General features: G+C 35.9%; 1 protein-coding gene across 3 annotated transcripts in view; it reads right to left on the bottom strand.

Annotated features, from left to right (window-relative positions):
- Window positions 1-26,121, bottom strand: part of THADA (THADA armadillo repeat containing) — a 314,026-nt gene that overhangs the window by 214,604 nt on the left and 73,301 nt on the right. For all 3 annotated transcript variants that reach the window (XM_033419175.2, XM_033419174.2, XM_033419176.2), the window contains 4 exons: window positions 19,514-19,646; window positions 16,950-17,063; window positions 11,532-11,654; window positions 4,365-4,456 (listed from right to left, as the gene is read on the bottom strand). In XM_033419175.2, coding sequence (XP_033275066.2) covers window positions 4,365-4,456; window positions 11,532-11,654; window positions 16,950-17,063; window positions 19,514-19,646 — 462 coding nt within the window. The remainder of the gene's footprint in view (window positions 1-4,364; window positions 4,457-11,531; window positions 11,655-16,949; window positions 17,064-19,513; window positions 19,647-26,121) is intronic.

The following is a 26,121-nucleotide window of genomic DNA, read 5'->3' as shown; positions in this document are numbered from 1 at the left end:
CACCACTAAGATGTTAAGGGAAATAACTAAAGCAATTCTCTGTTATTTATACCCAGGAAAATAAAACAAATACAATTTAACATCTCCTAACATAGTCATTATAAATAATTTTACTTAGACCTGGTGATCCTTTTACAAACATTTTCCTCTTAAGCTGTATTAAATCATCCTAGGCTATTAATTTGAATATGAGCTCTCTCTAACAAGACAGAATTGAGATTGTACTTAACACTGAAAACAAGATTATTCTTTTGTTCCTCTTTTTCAACCTACCTGTTTCCATGTACCCCAAATCTACTCATCCCCAAAGCTTTACAAGAAACACAGTCCCCCCAAGTGCTCCACTCAACTCTCCCACTAGTGAATTTCTAACGCAGCCATTATTCAGACCACATTGTGTAGCTGATTACTGTATGTTGTCTTCTATTTGTATCTGCTTCACAACAGATGACAATTCTCGTTTCCCGAGCTGAAACGTAAGCTCCTTGAACAAGGTCCACCTTTTATATTTCTCATGGACTCCTCTACTGTGTCAATATTGAGTTCATGACAAATGCTTACGAATTCTTATTGGCTGACTGATTTAAAATGAAGAGAGAGCAAGAGCTATAGAACACTCTGTACACTGAGCACCTGTATGAAGCTTTGGCAAAGTCTAAAGTAAAGCTTTTCAGACTACTACATGTATATTGATATTTGTCCTTTACCTGGGAATAGAACAGTTGAAGGTTAATACACAAAGGGGCTAAAAGGAAAGACCTACAGTTAAAGATCACACTGGTTTAGCTCCTGCCCTGTAAGGAATGAGGAACTACCAAGGTGAGCCCACTCACAGTGCAGATGGAGGCTATTTTGGAATGCCCGGCACACTCCCCACATCACAGAGCTGAGTAGCTTCTGATTCTATCAATACAAAGGATCAATTACTCATTCTGTCAGGCCAAGTCAGTCCGGGGGTAATAAATAGAAAGGAAAGGAGCTTTAGAAAATTTTAATGTAATACCATTATTTAAAACAAACAAGTGAAACATGTTTTCTCATTCTTCATAATCCAAAAGACACATCTAGAACAAGGCTAGTGAGCTCTAGAGTTCAATCATTTCAAGCATACTCTATATACTTATAAATGGGGATGCAGAACCTCTGCTCTTTTCTTTATACATGAAACGGGAACTTCTTGTCCCTACTACCAAGCAGGTACTGTTGTGTTCTAGGCACCGGGAACTAGCAGTTCACCAAACTCATAATTCTAGTAACAATTACATAAAGCCTAGCTTAGTGTATATATATATATATATATTTTTAATTAGCTTAGTATTTGATAGAAATAAAGAGGCTTCAAGGATAGTCCAAATCTCTTACCTTACAGGAGAAAACCAAGGCCCAGACAGGTTAACTAATTTGTTTCAGTTGGTTATGGCAGGTCTATGGCAACAAAGCCAGGAGGAGAAACCAGATTTCTCATCTCTCATCTAGTAACAAAATTTGCTTATTCAGTAAGCAAGTATTTCTGGCCATTACATGCCAGACACTATGCTAGGCACCAGGTATACAAAAATAAGGATAAGATACTGACCCTGTACTCAAAAGCACAGGGGAACTGTAAGACAATGAGATGAGTACAATAATAGAAGTGGTAACAGAGAAAAAGCAAACTACATCTCTAATTGCATAGGACTTCCAATATTTTAAAAGAAAATGAACTGTTACTAGTTTGTTTTATTCTCCCTATAGCCCTATGAGTACAGAACACAGATCTTATTATTCCTGGTCTATAGATGGAGAAATTGAAGTGCAAAGCGGGTAAGGGAGTCTATTAAGGTCATCTCCAGTGGTAGCAAAATGCTTAGAAACCAAGTCTGTTTACTCCAGGATAGACTTTCTTTCCACTCGATGGGAAAGGCAGATGTTCTTTTTCTGTCCAGTTCCCTTCTGATCAAGACCACACATTTGTAAGACTGTGCGCAGAACAATCTGTGGCTGTGAAAGTAGACTTCACTGGCCTATGAGGTCTCATTGGCTGAGTTTAGTTATTCAGTGGTTGAGTAACCAACCAACAAGACATCATTATTACTAGCATTCTTACAGTGCCCATGATACATACACAGAATAGAAGCAAAAGGTTCTGCCCACAGGGAGTTAATATTGTAGTGGACAGGTAAATAAACATTTCATCCAAAAGTGACATAATTAAACAAACTACAGCTAGAAAAATCATTACAAATAATGGCAAGTTTAAGACACTAAAGGTTTTGCAGAGCATATCTAGTGGGTCCTGCCGAGAAATATACTCTTCAAGGGTTAAACAAAGAACAGAAGCCTTGTATATATAATGACATATACCAACCTTCAGGTTATTGAAATAAAAACTCTTACCAAAAATACTTATCACATTAAAAATAATTAACTTTTTAATACCTTCATTTCACTTTTCAGCTTTATTCAAAACAATTATATGAATATTCTATTTCCCTCTTTCTAAGAAAGTTATATATTTTGTAACCTTTCCTATTTAAGAGGAATGAATTTATAATGGACGTTCACATCAGCAAGCTGTGGCAAAGAGATTACAACGGTGTGGTTTCATTGTGCTATTCTTCCACCCTCCTTCAGATGCAACCTACATAAAATGAATCTGATCATTTTCTCCTGTATAAAGTAAAATTTGTATACACATCCAAGAATCACTCACTTCATAAAAAGTAAAAGGGAAAAAAAGCATTTCTTCATTTTCGAGTTCAGTTTTAAACATTAATTTCACTTGTTTGATAACCTCATATCATATTTTATTTATGCACTATTTATCATGGCCTTATAATATGACCAAACTGTTTTAAACCTTAGCACTTTATTGAATTATTAACAAAATAAGCAAAGCTAAAAAGAAACAAGTATTAGTGATTTCAAACTAGTGACAAGAAGAATTTATTTAGGAACCAGCTAAATAGTAAAAATTACAATCAACCTTTCAAAGGAATAATGTTATCATTATTAGAAATACAACTCAGCTAAAAAAAAAACAACTCTCTAGTATTTCCTTAGTATACTCAAGGAATTCACACTTACAGCCAACTGCTTTCCATTTAAATATTTATTGAATTTTATAGGGTGATAAATAGCAATTTAAATAACAATTCAGAACTACCAGTAGATTTCATTAGATTTACCAACGGTGCATCATAAAATTATTTCATGATATTTTCTCATTCCTAAGACTTAGTTCCATCACAAGAAAATATATTTTAATAAACAAGAGCTTAAAACCTGACTTAAAAGTGTGATCATCAACTTTTTTAGGCAGGAGAGGAATAGGGCCTGATTTATCTCTAGAGCATCAAGAGCAAGACCACTGGGCCAAATCAGATATAGTAAATGAAGTTAAGAAATGATTAAGCCTGCAGCGACAGTGACATCTAGTGTTAACAACTGCAAGCCACTAGACTAACACTAAACCCTCCTAAGTGCTAAAGAAACAGCTATTCAAAGCTTCTCTTCTTTAAAAACCAACAAACAGAACTTGTGCATTGTATCTAAAAATTACTCATAATCAAAATATTTCAGTAAGTTTTTTTCTCAGACGTTAAAAAAAACCTTAAGAGGAAAATGTCTTAGAGAGTAAACATAACACCAAAGACCTAAAAGTAAAAAGCATTGTTTATTCTGTGTGACCAACATCCGTAACTGCTCCCCTTGGTTAGAGGTTAATGTAAAAGTAATCCGGGACATGTCCCGATGAGTGTACTATAAACATTTAAACTTCCAGTTACTATAAAAGCAAAGATATTGCACAAGCTAGTACCTGATGACACATCAAGAAAAAGCAATATAGGACATTTCAGGAATACATGAAGATGTAAATCAAAAACAAAACAAAACAAAAAAACTAACTTTAGCTGTTGCATTGAGAAACAAGCTCTACATTTCAGCCCTTGCTACTCTGATATATATATTTTTGCTGCTTTGAAAGGTCCACTTATTAAACAGTAGATATTTTTGCCCAAGGGATTAGAATTTGGCAGCATAGGTTAATTTACCATAGTATTTTTATAGTTTTATGCTCTAGATGAATCTATAAAAGTAAGCAAAATTCCAAAAATTATTTTTGGCCAGGACAATTTTTTTTTTTTCTTTGCCGTACACGGGCCTCTCACTGTGTGGCCTCTCCCATCGTGGAGCTCCGACGCGCAGGCCCTGTGGCCATGGCTCACGGGCCCAGCCGCTCCGCGGCATGTGGGATCTTCCCGGACCGGGGCACGAACCCGTGTCCCCTCCATCGGCAGGCGGACTCTCAACCACTGTGCCACCAGGGAAGCCCCAGGACAATATTTTGTAAAAAAGTAAAGTTAGCATTAGATGAAGCTTACCTATTTTTTTTGGAAAGTTCATCCTTTCCCCTTTTAACTCCAAATATTCTTGTGATCAACGTACTGAAGAGAAGTGTGGATGAATTTCTCACCTAATGTAAAAATAAATACACAATAAAGGTTAAGAAATATTCATGGCATGAAACCAACATTTACAATGTTCAAACTAGACATTCAAAATCATTACCCGATTGCCTAGTGTGGGGCTAAAGAAGATGTGGTTTATGTCCATAAAAGTAGACAATTTTCAATAACTTTATAGTAATTACCTCAATGATTTCCTCTTAAACTGAGCTCTACCGTCCAACCACATGCACACAACACAGCTTTTTCCTATACTTCTAATATTACCACCAACTGTTTTCATTATCCCTTTGTACTTGTATCATTAAATAACACTTCAAAAGAAACAATAAATTCATTTTCCCACATCATTTCTGATGATGAATATCCCAAGAAAGAGCTCAGCTCTTTCCTTTTATTTTCTGTAATCATTTACCTATGAGAAAATACTTATCAGACCTAACTCAAAGGATCCACAGTATTAATATGGCCAAGAAAATATTTAATATCATATACAAAATGTTATTAACCACACAACTGCAGTAACCTAAGTAATTTTAACCCTAAGATTATCTGAGGCAACTGGTTCACAGAAATAAGAAGAAAAAACTATAAACATGAATCATTTCTTCAAATGGTAATAATAAAGCAGATCTATTTCCAAACCAATGTGTCAAGACGCTTTCCTACATCATAAAAATGTCTTGAAAGCCATGGGATATTGGGCTTCCTCAATTACCTTGCCAAATCAGAGTAGAGATGTATAAATATATACTGACTTCCCTATAGTGTGTAAGGCCCTATACCAACCCCATGGAGAATGTCCAGAAATAGAACACACACACTTACTGCTAACACAGAGCTTATATTCTAATTAGATAGGAGTCATATGGTGTGTTAAATAGCAATATAAGAGAAAAGGTAGTTAAAAGTAACAATGTAGGATTTAGAAGATAGCTTCCTGAAACTACTGCAGTAAAGATCACAACTCAAATGCCCATAAGGACAGTGAGTGACAGAGGCAGCAGAGGATTGGGTATAATGCAGTCACTATTCAGCTTCAGCTGAAGTTCCTGCCTTGAGGGGAATGTAAGCCCAGTGTTGCCAGATCTTCTGCTTTTTCAAGAGAAGCCAGAAACCCCAACTTTTATGTGAAATCTATTTTGAAAAGTTGGCAACAAATTAAAGGGAAAAAAAAAACTATTGTGGAAGCCAAATAAAACACAGTTGTGGGCCAGATTTGACCTATCAGCCACCAGTTTGCAACCTCTCCTCTAGAAGCACATGACTGACTCAATTTATGTGTGGTAACTCTTGAAATGGACCACAGATACACTGGCACAATTCATACCATAATTGTAATAAAACGCTAAAATTGGACAAACTCACTTACGTCCATTCAACAGTTAACAAACATTAATGAAGTCCCTACTGTGTGCCTTGCCTAATATCCCCAAACCCATCACTGTCCTGTTACTCTATCAACATCGCCTCTGGCCTAGCTCAGGTCTTGATTATCTCTCACCTAGGCCATTGACTTGGTTCCCAAAGACTCCTTAGGTTCAAGATGACTTGGTAACGTCATCCAGGACCCTATCGTCTCTCAAGAATCATACAAAAAATATAAGAAGAAAAGAAAAATCAAAACACAAACTCCATCTTGCCCTAAACCAAACTTTCTGGCAAAGACTGCCAGAAGCAGTAAACTTAAAACAGGAGTGTCTGGAAATGAAAGAGGATGCCTGCTGAGGCATACCTTATCAAAACTGTAGAGGACTGTTCTACAAAGTGAATGGGCACCCATCTGCCACCCCAACCAAGAAAGAAAACTCCCTTGTTTGATTTGATAGACCAAAGGCAGGAGACACATAATGTCTTTTAGTAATGTTAAGATGGATCAAACAGATTACCAGCTTGATCCATTCATCGAGTTCCCTCATTAGTAGCCAGTGATTATCATTACTTATTCCAGTAGGTATAGCAAATTAGTGATATTCTACCATTAATTAGTTACAATTTTCAGAAAAACTACCGTTAAAAAGAAAAGCTTTCCTTCATGAGCTATTTGGTCATTCTGTTATCAGTTAGTACAGAATTATTTCCATAAATTTACCAGTGTGCAGAATGAGTTCATGTCATAGTAACTTCCAAAGGTGACCAAATGATAAACTTTTAAGACATTTTAAAAAATTAATTTTCCTGTTATTGAGATATAATTCACATACCATAAAATTCACCATCTTAATGGTACTATTCAGTGGTTTTTACTATGTTCACAAAGTAGGAAACTATCACCACTACCTAATTCCAGAATATTTTCATGACTCCAAAATGAAACCCTATACACATTAACAGTCATTTCCTATTCTCCCTCACTAGGCAAGTACTAATCTACTTTCTGTCTCTAGGGATTTGCCTATTCTGGATGTTTCATATTCATGAGATCACGTGACATGCAGCCTTTTACGTCTGGCTTCTTTCATTTGGCTTTCATTCTCAAGGTTCACCCATGTTGTAGCATGTATCAGTATGCCATTCCTTTTTATGGCTGAATAATATTCCACTGAATGGATATACCACATTAAAAAAATCTACTCATCATTTGATGAACACTGGGTTGTTTCTACTTTTTGGCTATTATGGATAATGGTGCTATGAACACTCACATACAAGTTTTTGTGTGAACATGTTTTCACTTTTCTTGGGTATATACCAAGAAGTGAATCTGCTGGGTCACATAGTAACTCTATGTTAACCTTTAGAGAAACTGCCAAAGTGGCAGTACCATTTACATCCTTATCAGCACTGTACGAGAGTTCCATTTTCACCAGTTCTCCAAATCCTCCCCAATAATTGTTGTGGTCCACCTCTTAAATTATAGCTATCCCACTGGATATGAAATGGTTATCTCATTGTGGTTTTGATTTGTGTTTTCCTGATAATGAATGATGTTAAGCATCTTTTTTTTTTTTTTTTTTTTGGCGGTATGCGGGCCTCTCACTGTTGTGGCCTCTCCCGCTGTGGAGCACAGGCTCCAGACGCGCAGGCCCAGCGGCCGTGGCCCACGGGCCCAGCCGCTCCGCGGCATGTGGGATCCTCCCGGACCAGGGCACGAATCCGCGTCCCCTGCATCGGCAGGCAGACTCCCAACCACCGCACCACCAGGGAAGCCCAATTATCACTTGTCGCCACCTTTATTAATATTTCTCTATTCTGAGCCACTATCATCACTTGGCAGAACTATTACAATAGCTTCCTGATTGGTCTTCCGCCTTCCCTCCTGCCATCTCACAATCGAGCCTTCACTTTTCACTACATCAGTCAAAGCCCATCATCCCCCTACGGTGAAACTCTCTCATGTAGGGTTTTTCAACAGCAGTGGAAGCCAAGTGTCAAACCCCAGACACCAATGGTGACTGTGGCTCATCCAGCCATTTCCAGATTCAGATGAGATACTACATCACAGGGCATGGGATCTGGCTTCTCTAGCAGCTGCCCAAGGGTTGTGTCAACACCTGCGCAAGTTGTGTTAATGCCCCAAGGGGTGAACTTTGACCAATAAGAGAGAGAAGGTAGGACTGTTCCCAGGACCGGTAGTTTCACATGGCCTGGCTAGAAGATACACCACATGACCAGACAAGCAGCTCAGTTTTCCTGCAAGTTAAACTACAACACCTGCTTGATAATGTCTCTTCTCTTTTCTTGCCTCACCTCCCTTTTTCCTTCATTCCTGCTACTGTAGGTTTGTACCATTCAATAAAACCTTATAGCCTGGGTGCCCAGGCTATACCTCCAGCTCTGTTTTCTAAGGACAGGGTCAAAACCCTACAAGGTAGGTAAGATACACCTTCGCCATATTCCTATAATACCCCAAACTTTCCCCGATAATAGCACAGATTCTAGAATCACACAAATAATAGTTGTATGTCCTTGGACAAAGTTATTTCTCCTCTCTCCTCTCTTTATCTGTAAAATGGGGATTCTAATAACAGAATCTACCTAGCAGGATTGCTCTGAGCATGAACTGAGCTAATCAATGTAAATGATACCAAGCACATGGAAAATAGTCAATAAGACAGTCACTATTATGATTGTCTTACTTATCCTTGTATTTCTAGTGTTTAATATTGTCTGTAACCAGGAGGTATGCCTAATGTTTTATATATATTTACAACAATACATTTCCCCTGGCTTTTAAAAATGCCTAATAGGTGGCAAAGACTGAGAGATTTGTGTGGTCTCAATACAAAGATTGAGGACTCTGTACAAACTATTAAATATACACATGAATGCTTCCTGGAAAATGTTCCTTTACTGCAAAATGAAAATTAAGCTTATTTTACTTTTTTTTCCTCTAACTTACCAGGAAAAACAATTAAGCCAAAAGTACAGATGGAGTCACCTTTAGGTACAAGATATATTCCTGAGAAGATGTGTACAAATCAGATTTCTGTAAATCAAACCATATTTCACACACAGTCAGGAAAAACCACTCTTTAAACAACTTCACACAGAATGCTATGGTTAATTGTTTTGTAAAATGAAGACTTCTTCACATTCATTGAGTATGTTGACATGGTTCTGGCATAACTTAGATTAGGTTTTTATAAGGAAGGAAACAGAACAATTGATATATTTAAGTCAGAGTATGGATCATTATAGCTGTGATGTTTATTTTCTCTGGTAAAGCAAACAAACTGAATAGAAACAAAAAAGATTCCTTTAAAACACGTGTTAAAAGGGAAGATTCCCCCCAAATAAAACTATACATAAGCACTTATATATATTTGTGCAGGCTTTTATAGATTATGTGTGCATATGAGTACTACACACACATAAAAGCCACATACAAAAAAGAGAAAGAAAACACATTCGAATGCTAAAGATTATTATATCTGTATGGTAGTTAAACCGGTGACTTTTCCTTTTATGCTTGTATTTTCAGACTTTCTGCAGTGTCCATGTGTTACTGTTTAAAAGGTCTCCAAAAAAGACTTCAAAAAAAAAAAGATCCATTCATTTCTGATACTTTCAGTTTTCCTAAAGTTGGAAAAGTCACCAGGTTTCACTCTCCGAAAGCCCTTTCATAGAGAACATTTCTCTGTTCATCTGGAATGAGTGGCTTAAAGAAAACAATACTGACATTTCTGGCAATCAGCTTTATGATCTCTACTCTTCCTGATGGTGAAGCCACATACCTACCTACCTCTCCTGACGGTATACAGGTATTGCTCCGTTTTCCTGTAAATGTAAAAGGTAAACACCGTGTCCTCAGGAGTAGTTAGGCAATGCTCCTAGACAGAATTTCAGACATTTATCTTTCTTACAGGAAGATGTACGATTTTCCAGGCAACAGTTGGCAATCTTGAGGATTCCTCTTTACGTTGGGAGTCTGTGCCTTGGGCTCCACTGCAATATACTGACTGTCAATTAGAGGCTCATCAGAGAGTTATGAATTGGTTTGTGCAGCTCACTAATTGGAAAGCCTGCCTTTCTAGTAAATTCTCCATTCTGCAGGTAATATATTAAGGTCTAGCTTCTTTTCTCCTCTCCCTTTGCCAGTCTTTCTTTTTTTTAACGCTACAGTCAAGTGCCTACAAACCATAGGTTAGTCTCCTTTATTCTAGAAGGCACAATGATGTAGAAAAAACAATAAAATCATGGTGTTTCTCCCAGGAATTATTAAAAAAAAGTGAAAGTTTACTTTCTTTAATCTGAAAACTGTACTGGGTATTGCCCACAATCTTGGAGTTCTGAATCAAGAAGTTTCTGGACAGTAATCATATTGCAAAAAACAAAAGAAAACAAAAAAAGTGACTCAGCATTTAACCTCCCCCATTTTCATGTTTTGCATCTGTTTTTTTCACCTTTTCATATGTATATTTCCAGCATTCCCTCAACACACTGATACCCAGAGCCCACAACAGACACATTCAGATACTCAGCGTCATTCTGCTTCCAGCTCAACATCAAGTGCAATCAAAACATCAAATGAGATACCACTTCACACCTGTTAAGATGGCTGTTACCAAAAAAATAGAAAATAACAAGTGCCGGCGAGGATGTGAAGAAAATGGAACTCTAATGGGAGTATAAAATGGTGCTGCCACTGTGGAATACAGTTTGACAGTTCCTCAAAAAATTAAATACAGAATTACTATATGATATACACAAATGAATTGAAAGCAGGAACTCAAACAGATACTTGTACACCAATGTTCACTGCAGCATTATTCACCCTAAACAAAAAGAAACAGCTTAAGTGTCCATCAACAGATGAAAGAATAAACAAAATGTCATATACCCATATGATGGAATTTCATTCAGCCTTAAAAAGGAATGAAATTATGATACATGCTACAACATGGATGAACCCTGAAAACACTATGCTAAATGAAACAATCCAGACATGAAAGGACAAATATATGATTCCACTTACATGAGGTACCTAGAATAGGCAAATTCATAGAGACAAAAAGAAGAGAGGTTACCAGGGACTGGGGGAAGTGGGATGTGGGGAGTTACTATTTAATGGGTACAGTTTCTGTTTGGGAAGATGAAGAAGTTCTGAAAATGGAGAGTGGTGATGATTGCACAACACTGTGAATGTTTTTAATGCCACTGAATTGTATACTTAAAAATAGTTTAAATGGTCAGTTTTTAAATAAAGATAATTGACAGTTTAAACAAAAATAATAACAATGTAGTGTGGGTTTACAATATACAAAAAAGTAAAATGTATAATAAAAGCACAAAGGTTGGGAGGAGAGAAATGGGAGTACATATTGCTAGGTTCTTATACTTTAAGATGGTAAAATATTACTTGAGGGCAGACTGTGATGTTAAAGATATATACTATAAACTCTAAAGCAAATACTAAAATAAGAAAACAAAGAGTTATGGCTAATAAGCCAACAAAGGAGACAGAATGTAACCATAAAATACCAAGGGTCAAAATGTAGCTTGATCCAAGGATTTATCCCTTGGAGTAACTCCTTAATAAAATGCAGTACATATTTTGTATCATCCAGTGAAAGGTTAGTTTATTAAAACCTACTCAGAGGTATAATTAAGTCAATGAAAATAAATAGCAAATGCACTTACTGCCCAGACTGGTGATGTAAAGCCCAGAATTGCAGCCTTAGCTCCATCAGCAATGTAAGGGGTAATAATTTCTCCCAGACGTGTATCTCTGAACAAGGCTCTAAGGATATTTAAAGCATGAACCTAGAATAAAAAGTTCAAAATCAGTTGTAGGTTGAAGACTGTGGTAATTCCAAATCTGTACATATCCAGTAGCATAGCCTCCAAACAAAAAAATTACCAAATTACAAGAAGAAATGGATAATTCACAAATAAAATAGATTTTAATAAAACATGCCTAATGATTGATAAATCAATTTTCTTAAGTTAGCAAGATTTGAACAATGCAATACAAAAGTTTGATCCAATGGACCTATGTAGAATCCCGCACCTAGCAAATAGAGACAATACATTCTTTTCAAGCACACATGAAACATTTATTTTTTAAAATGACCTCAAACCTAGCCACAAAGCCTCAACAAACACCAAAAAATTAATTTCTTACAGATTATGCTCTGATCACAGTGGAGTTAAGTTAGGAATCAGTTTCTTTACATACTTTTAAAACTGACACATTTTAAAACACTGGTCAAAGAAAAAAATTTTTAATATTTAGAGCTGAACAATAACGAACATGCTACACACTGACACTTGTGCGATGCATTTAAGTGGAACATAAAAGAAATGTACACCTTAAGTGGCATCTATTTAAAAAAAAGGCAAACCATTATATACAGAATGGATAAAAACAAGGTCCTACTGTATAGCACAGGGGACTATATTCAATATTCTGTGATAAACCATAATAGAAAAGAAGATAAAAAAGAATGCATATATATGTATAAGTGAATCACTGCTATAGAGCAGAAATTAACACAACACTGTAAATCAACTATACTTTAATAAAAAAATGAATTGGAAAAAACGTCCAATTAAGATGACAGAAAAAGAACAATAAACTCAAAAGAGAGAAAGAAAATTTAAAAGAGTAGAAAATTTTAAAACGTCAATGACATAACTATGAGCATTAACAAAACCGAAAGGTGATTCTTTGAAATAGAAACAAACCTCTGATGAGACTAACCAAGAAGAGAAGAAAATAAGCAATATCATGAATACCAAAGAGGACATGACTAAAGGTACATCAGAGAATAAAACAAAAATATTTCTACCCTAGTCAATTAGAAAAATTAAGGCAAAATGAACAATTTCCTAGAAAACAGAACTAATCAAAACAAATTCAAGGAGAAATGGAAAAGCTATATAGATATTATCGTTATATAAAGAAAATCAATAGTTAAAAATCCTACTCATAGACCAAGAAGAAAGCAAGACACCAAACCCACCAAAATAACACACACACACATACACACACACACACACACGCACACACACACAAACACATACACACACACAAAGACCCACATGATTTTATGGACGAATTCTACCAAATATTCAAAGAATATATAATCCCAATCTTATTTAAACTGTTAAGAGAAGATGCCCAAGTTTATTTTATCAGTCCAGTACCACCTGGCTATCAAAATAAGGTAGGGACAACTACTTTGAGAAATGGTAGTATCTATTAAAGCTCAACATACACATACTCAATAACAACTCCTAAGTATCTACTCAAAAGAAATGTACATATTTGTTCACCATTAGACGTGTCAAAGAATGTTCTTAAAAGTACTGTTCTTAATAAATAACCCCAAATTTAAAACCACCCAAATTTTCATTGACAGAAGAATGGATAAATAAATTGTATACTATTACATAGCAATGAAAATGAATAATTCACAACATGGATGGATATCGTAAACTTAATGTTCATCGAAAGAAATCATATCAAAAGAGTATATAATGTATGGTTACATCCATATGAAATTTAAAAAAAAAACAGGTAAAGCTATGGTGTTAAAACTAAGCTAGTGGTTACATTTGGGGAAAAGGTACTGATTAGAAAGGAGTATGAATGGGCTTTCAGGTGCTAAAATGTTCTGTTTCTTGCTGGTTATAGAAATGTGCTCACTTTGTGGAGGCAAACATATTATTTGTACACATCTTTGTATGTTTGTTATAATTCAATAAAAAAATTTTAAAAATGAGGACAGGTACAGCATGAAAAAGGAAAACCACAGGTTAATCTCACTTATGAATCCAGTGAAAATATGTGAAAAAAATTTTTTTTTCAAATTTTTAGGTGAATCTAGCAATGTGTAAAAAAAATCTATCATTTCAAAGTTGAGAGTTCATTCTCTGTAGGCAAAGATCCTATTACATTAAAAAGTCAATATAATTCATGATGTTTGCAAATTCTAGAACAAAACATTTATCTCAAAAATGCTTGAAAGCATTCAATAAAATTTGGTTTTCTTGATAAGAGACACGTTAAAACCTACAGCAAATATCAGATACAACATAAGGATGTCTGCTATCTCTATTTCTATACAAAACTGTACTACAAGTGCCAGCCAGAAGAACAAGAAAATTTTTTTAAAGAATTAGAAGAGGGCTTCCCTGGTGGCACAGTGGTTGAGAGTCCGCCTGCCGATGCAGGGGACGCAGGTTCATGTCCCAGTCCAGGAAGATACCACATGCCGCGGAGCGGCTGGGCCCGTGAGCCATGGCCGCTGAGCCTGCGCGTCTGGAGCCTGTGCTCCAGAATGGGAGAGGCCACAACAGTGAGAGGCCCACGTACCGCAAAAAAAAAAAAAAAAAAAAAAAATTAGAAGAGTAAAGCAAATTTAGCATTACTAAGGATATGATTACCTATAAAGAAAATTCAAAGAATTTACAGACAAGTCATCAGTTGAATTACAGCAATTTGGGTAGGTTGCTGAACATTTCACAAAAGATGTGTAAGACTTTTAAGGAAAATTATTTTTAAATGTAATGAAAAACATTAAGGAAGATCTGAATAAGTGGAAAAATAAAGCCATGTACATGGACTGAAAGATTCAGTATCAAAAAAAGAAGTCATTTTCCCCAAATAAATCAATGAATTTAAATTCCAACCAAAATTTAAAAAGGGCTTTCTGGTTGAACTTAACAAGCTGATTCTAAAACTTATATGGAAGAGCAATGGGACAAATATTGCCAAGGTAATTCTGAAGGGAAAAAAAAGGAGACTCACCCTACCAGTATCAAAACTTATTTAAAAAAATACAGTAATTAAAATAGTGATTTGGGCCCAGGGACAGACTAATAGAATAGAGCACAGAAACAGACATGCGTATCGACAGAAACAGTACATGAGAAGTGGCGTTAGTACGACAGCACAAGAGGAAAGGATGTATTATATAAAGAAAATATAAAGTATCTTTCTGACCCTGGGGTATGGAAGGCTTTCTTAAATGAGATCCAAATGCACAAACCATAAAAGAAAAGGCTGACATATTCCATTTTATTAAAATTTAAAACTTCCAGGCAATAACAGAATAATAAGCAAAGTGAAAAGAAGTGATAGACTAGGAAAAGATATGTGTAATTCAAAGAACCAAAAAGGAAAAAAATATCAGGAAAATAATTTTAAAACAACAAAAAACCCAACTCCTGCAAAACAAAGACAAATAACCAAATTAAAGCCAAAGTCTTTAAATAGGCAATTCACAGAAGTTATACTAAAGCCTAATAAATACATGGAAAGATGTTAAAGCTAGCCAGTTATCAGAGAAATGCAAAATAAAACTGGGAAACACAAATTTCACACCAGGCAGAAAGGAAAACATTTGTATACAATGAAACTCTGCTTAGAAATTAAAATGAACTTGGAGCTCACTAATTTTAAAAAATGTTGACTGAAAAAAAGCCAAATTATAAAACAATGTGTAGATAACACAATTCATGTAAAAAAAAAAAAAAGCTCTTAAAAGAATGAAAAAAATGCACGAAATGATTTGGTTTAATGATTACAGATGAGGATGAGGAGGACCAAAGGTAAACAGAATATGGAGGAATCCACAGTGTATGCAACTGTATCTTTAACGTTTTACTTCTTTTTTTTTTTTTTTTTTTTTGCAGTATGCGGGCCTCTCACTGCTGTGGCCTCTCCTTTGCGGAGCACAGGCTCCAGACGCGCAGGCTCAATGGCCACGGCTCACGGGCCCAGCCGCTCCATGGCATGTGGGATCTTCCGGGACCGGGGCACGAACCCATGTCCCCTGCATCGACAGGTGGACTCTCAACCACTGCACCACCAGGGAAGCCCACGTTTTACTTCTTAAACTTGGAACTGATTTCATGGATGTTGATTATTCACTGTACATTTTTACGTGCTGAAATATTTCACAGATAATAAAAAAATAATACAGAAGTAAACCATGGGAGGGGAGAAGGAAAGCAAGTCATCATCCAACACCTAGAAGAACTGGTCAGAGATAAAATATTAAACTTTCACCAATTTAATAAAAATGGTCACTAGTGGTAATTAATGACCTTGAAGCAGAGTAAGGTAATAATTTAAAGTACTCTTTAAAACCAAATTTCACTATTTTCAAGTGTTCTTATTAAACAATGTTATTTTTTAAAGTGATAGTCTAAGAAAATGGAGCCAATTATATTTTTCACACTTTTTGGGGGAAAATAAAATGATCATTTCTGAAAGGTGATCAGTAACTTTTTATTTAAAATTTTTAAAGAAATTTCACATCGTATAGTCACAGGCCACTATGTGACATGTGTTAATAAACCCTATCCTTTCCCACCGGTCCACATTCTGGCCCATGGGCTTCCCTTTAATACCTCCCACAGGCTCTGACATAAAACCATATGTACTTGACTGTAAACTTCAGCTCTCAGTCTGTTCTCTGACCTAGCATGGGCCTCCCACAGGTGGGTAGGAACATCCTACTATGAAGCATTTGCTGAGAAAGCCTAGACAAGAAGTATCTGACAGGTATGCACTACCATGGAGTGGAGTGGAGTGAAGCTGTGAGGAACACTTAACCCAAATTCATACACACACATAAGTACATACTTAACTCAACGTTAGCAGTGACATAAAAAGGAGTATTAGCTAAAATTAAAATATGAATATACCCAAAGCCAGACACTACATTTTAGGGAAAGATCCAACTGCCCAATCATAAAATATACATCGACTCAAAGAAGCACACATGAAATTTGAAGGTGATAGCACATTCATTTTTAAATTTTTAGATACAGTTGTAATATTACAAAATATCTTGTCTAAATTGAATGTTTTCACCACAGTTTAAAAACAGATCATCTTGGTCAATCTATAACAACTAAAGCAATGGTTTATTTTGTGGACTGGAAAAACCAAACCAAAACAAAACCCCTCTGAATAAGCTTCAAATGTCTGTCTTATCCTCAAGAGTTCTGTACCTTCAGCAGATTTTTTTTTTTTCTTTTTAAGTACAGCAAACATTTAAAACCACCGCCTTCCTAGCAGGGTTTGTATATTTCCATTATTACCTTAGGGACTGTGCTCTGTGAGTCATCTGTAGGTCCAGCCAAAGAGATTAACTCTTTCATAGTTATTTTCAACAAATCCATTTTGCCTTTCTTAGGTTCAGATGCCAACAATGCCTATGGAAAAACAAGACAGAAATTATCAGGACTATTATTTTATATACACCTGTTTGCTACTTCCCAGAATTGATTCCCCAATGCAAAATCCCCTTTATAAAAACATGTGGTGTTAAGCAAGTTAATTAAGCCACGTGGCCTCGGGCAAGCAGCTTAACCTCTCCATCCCTCAGATTCTTCATCTGTAAAATTAGGTGGTGATATCACAGCATCTCTAAGGTCACCTCCAGTTTGCTTATTAATTATGTAATTCTAAGAGGTTGAAAATGGCTCTTGTTGACATCTCTTCTAAGACCATAACTGGGTAGCAGGTCTCAGACACAATAAGCACGTCAGTTTTAATAACAAATTTATCCAACAAGAAACTTCTCTTCACTTGAAAAACAAAAAACCTCTGGATTAAATTTCTTGTAAGGATTTGGAAACTCCCTGGAGATTGATCAGTTATTTAATTCTTCACAAGAGTCTACCTGGAGGACTATCAAACTGTAGCACTGGAAACTCCATGGGACAAAAGGAAATACTACAAACTTCAAAGTGGGTCCTATATTTGAATATTCAAGAGGTGCTTATTTATTTTGTGTCTAACATTTTGCCAATATTCAATAAACATAAAAATAGGAATATCAAACCACTTGAAGCAATAGAAAGGAATGAAGTAGTGAAACATGTTACAATACGGATGAGCCTTGAAACATGATGCTAAGTGAAAGAGGACACAAAGATATTATATGATTCCATTTATACAGAGACAGAGACAGAAAATAGATTAGCAGCTGTGTAGGACTGGGAGTAATGGGGAGTTTTTCTCCATAGCTAACACCAAGCAGAGGTTTCCACCAGAACAAGAATATTACTTTATTGGTAAGTTATGCTAGGAAAAATGGGGCCTCTCTGAGCAGATTTTTCCGATAATTTAGATTTTATTCAACTAAAATAAATAAGAAATCTATATATGATTACTAATGTGTCTCCTAGGAACGATAGTTCTTTTTCCCCAAGAGCTGTGCATAGTTATGACATTCTTCCCAAGGCTGGGCTAAGAAGGTGCAGTTCTGACCCCTCTATCACTATAACCAATATGTAGTACCAGTTGGGAACCAGAGATGGAGGCACACAGCACAAAGATGCAACCAAACCTTGCTGTTGCATTAACACATGTCCTCAGACAGACATATGAGGCAAAAACACACTAGGTCAGAATGAATCAGAGGCAGGAGAATGACCCACACTGGTCCAGAACGGGTCAGATCAGAGAGGAGTCGATTTCTGAAGGTCACCAAAATCTACCCAGCAGAACCACCTCGGTGATCTCTATGCCAAATCAACCTCCACGACTGGTGCCCGTTGTCATAAAAATCATGACTCTGCGAATTTGAGGGAGGCATAAGAAAGGGAAAGAAAACATGTTGGGGCACTAAAAAACAGACTTCATTTCACTTATTTTCATTGCTTTTTTTATATCACCCCATTCCTAGATTTTATCTTCCTGAATATTAAACAAAGATCATTCAGGTCGGGTCTGATTTAGTATCGTGAAGACTTGGTTTTTATTCTTTGGATTCATAATGGTGACAGCCTCTTAATTTCAACACTGTGGAAATAAAATATTTTCTTATCGAGTAGCAATATCTGAGTATGCTGATATGAAGCAATCTTTAAGGTATAACATTAAGTGAAAAAAAGCAAGAGACAAAACAGTCTCTTGTGTGGAGTATGCTTTCATCTGTGTTAATAAAGAAAACGCACACACACACACACACACACACACACACACACACACAGCAGGGTGCCTGGGCTCAATTCTTAGTGCTGCTCTTACTATCCTTGTGGCCATCAGCAAATCACTTACCTAACTTTTCTAAGGCCCAGTTTCTTCATCCACAATATACGGATGATCATAGGACCTACCTCATTGGATTAAATGAGATAACATATGTGAAATAACCACTTATAAAAGTTAGCTACTATTAGGATTAGGATTATTTTATGCATGGATATTTTATAGAAAGATTCAAAAGAAATTGTTAACGCTGGTTGCCTACAGTCTTAAGGGTCTTTGACATGAAAGGAAGAATATTTTTTCTAACTGAGAAAAAAAATAAAGGGCAGCATGCGCACTTCCTGGAAGTGAGCAATGAATGCACCACAGCAATGTCTTCCTACTTCACACACAGGCGGAAATCTCTACCACCCTCTGTTCATATTACAAGACTGACCTCTTAGAGGGTTTGTTCCAAGAAGAGATCTGTCACAGGAACACACTGTCCGCACATTAAAACAAAATCACAAATGCTATAGTACTTGTGAAATGTACTATAGAGAAGACAGAAATGTCCCTTATGCAATATGCTCACTTATATGTCAGGGGGGTTAGAATACACTATTATCAAAAGACCAAAAACAAACAAACAAAGCCCCCAGCTATGATCCTGTAGATAAGTATCTACCTGTATGTAGAAAGGAATTCCAGCGCTGCGTCTTGTAGCACAGAGTTTAGATGAAGGATCACTGCATCTGATTTCCTCTAAAACATTCCATAACCACTCTTCCGGTAGCTTCTGCAGACTCAAATCAGGGCACCTAAAAGGCATATATAAAGCAAACATTTGGCATTATCAGGTACCAAAAAGTAAAAGCATAAACTATCGATATACATTAACACTGTTAGGAAAGAATAAACATCCTTACATTCAGAGGGAGGGAAACTAAAAAATGTCTCACTTTCCACTTTTCACCTACTTTCTTCTTTATGATGGGTCTTAGCATTTGTAGCTATTATAGATTCCATTTCTTACAAAAGCATGAAGAGCATGTGTCTTGTGTGCAAATGAGCTTTAATACCTAGGCCTGCACCCACGCCCAAAATGTTCTGAAGGTTAATCAAACTCTCACCAATGTTCTATATTGCAAAATTCAAGATTTCCAACAAGCAGAACATAACCTTATAGTTTACTGTAGTTTATATTCTACAGTTACAGAGATTATACATATTCATATACACATTTTTGAAAGTGTATTTTAGTAATCATTTTAGCTTTCTCAAGTGTGGCCTATCACAAATAAAATTTTCATCCACATCCTATGGAGAATTCATAAAGCAAGCTATTTGGAAAGAACCTTAAACATTTTAAAGTTATTTGGACATTACTGTTAGTAAGATTCTGCTGTACTATGTTAACTGTTATTCTAGAGTGCTTAAAAACATGTGACTTTTAAAAAATTTTTCATCTTATGCCCTAATATATAGTTATATAACATTATCCTAAGAAATAGCATATTTAATGTTAGACAGGCACAATTATTTTAGAAGGATCATAATTGGATTTAACTAAAATTAATACGAAAATAAAGAGGTAAAGTCCAAAGGAAAAATACTCTCTTTTTTAAATTGAAGAAGACAGTCTTCAGCAAGATAACTGATTTCTAATTTGTAGAGAGAATTAGAGCTCTTAAAAACATGTGGGTTTTTTGTTTTTTTTTAATTGAAGTATCATTGATTTACAATGTTGTGTTAGTTTCTGGTGGGGACTTTTTTTTCTTTATTTTAGTTTGGTGTTAAGATAGACAACTTCAGTTTCTGACTAACATTCCAAATAGCAACTCAAATTTAGTTGTTTATGTCTTATATAGAACAAAATATACATAAATAATACTACTTTGAAGGAGGAATTTTTTAAAGTTTGACATGGGCCTAAAAAACATTATTTCAGCCATAAATGTTACAACCAAATCTCCCTACTCCCAGCAGGCCCTGTGATTTTAAAGGTTTTCTTTTAGCCTGGCTTAAAGTCTATCACCTTGTTCCTGCTTCTTCCCCCTCAGCTCCCTCAGCCATAAAAACCAGCCATCAACAGACTGAACCACAAAATTAAAAGAGATTCAAAGGCAGAACAACCAAATGCAAAGTGTGAACCTTGTTTAGATTCCAACTTGAAAAAAACAAATGTAAAAAAAGATACTTTGAAATAATACAGATAGTTATGTATATATTAGATATTATATGACACCAAGGAATTATTTATAGGATGTGCCAATGGCACTGGGGACATGGAAGAAAGTATTTTTTAGAGAGGCACACTGAGGTGCATAGGAGTAAAAATAACATTTCAGGGATGCACTTTGTAACACTTCAGCAAAGGACAATGAAAGGGATAGATGAAGCAAGTGTGGCAAGGCAACTGCTTGCCTTGCCAAGCAGTTGGCAAGGTGGTTCATTACATTATTCTCTCTCTCTCTCTCTCTCTCTATATATATATATACACACACACACACACACATACACATATACGTGTGTGTGTGTATATATGTTTGAAATTTTAATACGCTTTATATGTTTGTAATTTATGTTTGAAATTTTTCATAATAAAAATCCATTTCTATGTTTGAATTTTTTATAATAAAAATAATCCTCCCACACTTACGTTACTTACATTACTGAAGTTATTTCCCAGTCACTGGGTTTGTATCTTTTAAAAATTATGATAAATGCATCTGTTTCATAGAATAATTTCTCTAGTTTACTACTAATATTGCCAATGTGGTATAATCCTCACACAGTTGCCCAGTCAAAAGCTGAAATCTAAATCCCTAGGAGTTGTTATTTAAGTGCTAATGATACAGTTATGGATTACTGCTTTTTTTGCTCATTTTTCATGGTCTTTTAAGTACATTTGGGTTAATTTACACCACAATGGGTGAGCAGAGAAAAAAAAAAAGAGAATTAAAGCAAAGCCACCTTTCTGTGATCTAACCATGCAAGAAAAAGCTGGAGTCACAGAGGTGAAAAAAGAAGACTACTTGATCTAAGGTTATCTGTGGATTTCATTTACTTATATTTTCTTCCCCACCACAGGACCACTGGCAGTGAAGGACTGGCTTACAGATAATGCTTCAGATGAAGGTTAAGTATTCCTGTAGGAATTCACTATGTAAGAAAAACGAAAGGGGAAAAGGAACTGCAGGAGATGGGGATACTCAATGAAATACTAGGACAACAAATACTAGTTCAGTAATGCTCCTCCTCCTCAACGCCATTCCCGGGACTCCCTGAGCTGGCACACAGAGGTTCTAGCAAAATCAGCCAATCTGAGAAGGCAGGCAGGTTTGGGATCAGAGTGGGCCACCTCGCCAGGCATCACTCTTCCTTGCCTGAACTTACAATGGCTCTTGACTATTAAGAAATCTTGAGCTAACTCATTTTCCATCTTGATCAAATCTTCCAGTTAGAAAGGTCCCCTATGTCCTGGCTCCAGCCCTCCTACTTGAATCTAACCTTAAAAATTCTTCCAAATTCCTATGCAGACCTTCTGTTCTAGTAAGGTTGTTCACTTTGCAAATTGCAGTTCTTTGTTGATCTGGAATAAACCCATTTTTGCTGGAGAAATAACTGGCAGTCTATTTGGTTTAAGTCAACAGCTGATACCGGAGATCTGCTGGGTTCTAGCTCTAGAAGCAGAAGTAATGGCCAGGAAGTCAGTTCCTGTGGGGTAACTTGCCTACCTCCTAGGAAACAGGGAATTTCAGTGGCTCCCTCTCCCATGAAAGGTTGTAAAGGCTACTGCCAGAGCTGCTTGGGGCTAAAGCAGTAGGAAAAGCCATGGGTCCAAGGGAGACTCTATCAACCAGGCTGATTACTAACTAGGTGACCAGATCTGTGATATCCCCAGTATCACTGTGGATGGAAGATCCAAAATGCCACTATTTAATCTAGTTCCTCTGCTAGAAAGGAATGAGCCTAGAGAGAGAGAAATAAATAAAACAAACTAACTAAAAAGCCTCCCAATCATAGCCAACAAACCAAAATTCAAAACAGAAATAAGGTTTTTATTAAAAAAGACATCTAAAAAAATCAGTAATTAGAACATAAATTCACTCTACATGAAGCTTAATTTTATGGAGCAGTCTGACAAAAACATTAAAATAACTGCTTAGATACTCAAGAGCTAAATGAAGGAATAACTTTCACACTATTTTTAATCTAGCAAAAAGAGATGGCGGGGAGAGAAATTAAATAATTTACCCAAGGTTATATACAACTAACAAGTGACAGAGAGAGAATAAAAATGTAGATTGACACCAAAGCTCTTGCTATTAATAAATTAAAGGCATTATTTCAAGGTGCCTGTCCTAAATGCTCAGATATACATTTGGTTTGATCTGGTTCATGATAGAGGTATTATCAACTCTCTTACTATTTGCTTCAGTAGGTTTCATTCAGTCATTTGGAAAAAAGATCTATTAAGTACCTAGTAGTTGCTTGGCACTATGCTGTGGCCTAGGAAAGAAGCAGTAGAATAAAAATTCCAAATTACACACAATTCAGGAAGGAGGTTCCTATGGATCTAGAATGCATTACCAGAGTATATTGTTTTTAAGGACTGCCTTCCTAATCACGTTTTAGTCAGGTTACCGTTCAAATTGATTTCAGTCCCTGAATATCCACCATCAGAGTAGGGGTTAAAATAGTTTTGAAACAAACTGTGATATGGACAGAAAGCTAGCTGGAGAATCAAAGTATCCTACAGAAAATCCACTCAGCAGACAACCTACTTGTGACTGACTTGAGGTAAACTGTGTCACACTCAACTCCCTTAGATGACTGGGGACATTTATTACTGTTAATAAACTGTTTTCTTACATTAACTGAATGACTCATCGCTGGCCTAAAGAAATTACGTCACCTTCAAACACAAAGCAACTAATTTCACATTTTAAATGTGAAATACATTTAAAGCCGATATATGAAGCAAAATTCCCAGAAAATTATCAAAACTCAATTGCCAGGAAATTAATTATGTGTAACCTCAACTGAGTAAAGGTTAAGCCTCTACCAATATCTTCATTTCCCAAATAATAATTTACTTACCAAGCTGTTATCACTAAGGGTTTTTTGTTTGTTTGTTTTAGCACAAGAAGGAAGTAAATTCTTTCCCTTTCCCCTAAACACACTTTTACTTTGTTAGGTTTAAAAGCAAGTCCAAATGAAAATTCATTCAAATAAATAAGTTATCGGGTACAGAAAAGTAAATGTCAATAAAAACAAAGCTACTTATTTACTGACAGTTAATAAACTTTTACCTTACCATGGTTCCTTATTTTTCATTTGCTAATTATTTAAATAATTCTGAATAATGCGAAGGAAAAAATGAGTGTTTTTGGAACAAAACCAGGATTTGTCCCTAACCTTGATACAGAGTAAATGATGTGTATTTACTCAGGCTCAACATCATCAGTCATCACCATCATCATCTGAATGAAAACAGCTATAAACAATAATTTCAAAAATAACAAACACTTAGCCCGGCTATTCAGAACAACACACTTAGATACCTAAAACACTGCATATCACATATCAGAGTGGATGATACACAGGCAACCAAGGGGGGAATGATTAGTACTGGTCTGATATACAGTACAAAGACCTAAGAGTATTCCTTCCTTCATATGGATGAAAACAGGAAACTGAAAAACATGTACCTTTCTACATTAAAAAAAAAAAAGGTGAGGTTTCAGGGAAAGTAGAAGAAAGATAATCTGATCATTTCAGATATCACTTCTAAACCTCTACCATATTAGTGCTGTTATGAGGAATTCGAGTTTTCTCACTCACCCAAGTCCAAAGTTTTGCAAAGCAAAGCTTTAGCTGCCTATAACATAAAAAGCAGGTCATACTATTGATTTTAAACTGGAGTCGGGAGGGGGGCTATACCCGTATACTTGGAGCAGTCATATCTTTTAGATTTAAAAGAGAAAATTATCCACAATGTAAAAAAAAGGTGTTTGCTTTCACAAGTTACATGCTTTAAATATTCCAGGCACTAATCTGAAACCATCCACTGATGATACTGAACAAGCTGATCTAAGGTTCCAGGTACAAGTGGAAAAAGAGTCAGGAGGAGGATAAAGGCAGCTTGGAGAGATAGAGCACACTTTCTGGGAACAGAAACTTTATTTATTTTATATTCATGTCGCTTCTTGTTTGTCCCATCCAGCCCTTCTCCCCTCTTCTATGCAACTTCATAACACACACATATACACTTTATTTGTTGATCATCATAAACCTACTTATTAGGGTCCACACATATTAATGTCTGTTCAATTCCCAAGATACCTTTTATTTTTCTATCCATTTGGTTGGAGGCTCTCAGGAAAAAAAAAAAAAAAAAAAAAAAATTTCCAGGAAGCGCAAGATCCTGGCTCACAAAGCCCGACGTATTTGAACAACCTCATTCAACTATCTTATATCATTCTGTTGTTTAAATACACCAAAGGCTTTTTTGCATTAACTGTTCCCATTGCTTGTAAAGCTCTTCCCTTAGAAAGCTGCTGCTTCTTGGCATCCAAGCCTTGGCTTACTTTAGTGCAGGAGGAAAGAAAGACTTTTCCTTACTACCAAACTTTATCACATCAAAATACATATCGTTATCTGACAGTTTATTATTTTGTAGATAGCCTTTAAAATATAAATCCATGATATCAGAGACACACTCTGTCCTGTCCACTTCTTTATTTCCCAGCACCCAGAACGGGGCCTGGCATCCCAATAGGGAGCTCAATAAATATCTGCTGAATAAATGAACAACTTATGACTTACCAGCTCCATTAAGTGTACCATTCTAAAAAACCAGGCTGACAAACCAAGAGGATATAGTAACTGGAAAAGAAAGTATAAACAGAAGTGCTTTCTAATGACAATAGGTGCCGCCATTAGAGCCAGCAGATGACTCAACTCCTTAGCTTCCTCAAACAGGTATGAACACATTCAGAATCTCCACATACCAAGGTCATAGCACTGATATGAAGATATTTTCTACTGAAATCCCCAATCAAAATCAACTGTTAGCCTAAATACTATCCCAAGAGATCATTTTTTCCCAATATTCGAGAAAAAAAACCAAGGATAGGGTTCAAAACCCAGTAGAGGGTTCCAGTTTATATATGGTTTAACCAAGGTTTGTATGGTTGTGAACATGGGGTAGAAAGATGTTTCAAAGAACCAATGTTTCTGAATTCTAACAAATACAACATTTAATCCCAGACTATAATCATTTCCCTT

This window comes from Orcinus orca, chromosome 13, assembly GCF_937001465.1.
Source record: "Orcinus orca chromosome 13, mOrcOrc1.1, whole genome shotgun sequence".
Classification (NCBI taxonomy): Eukaryota; Metazoa; Chordata; class Mammalia; order Artiodactyla; family Delphinidae; genus Orcinus; species Orcinus orca.
This window is presented reverse-complemented; position numbering and strand designations above follow the sequence as displayed.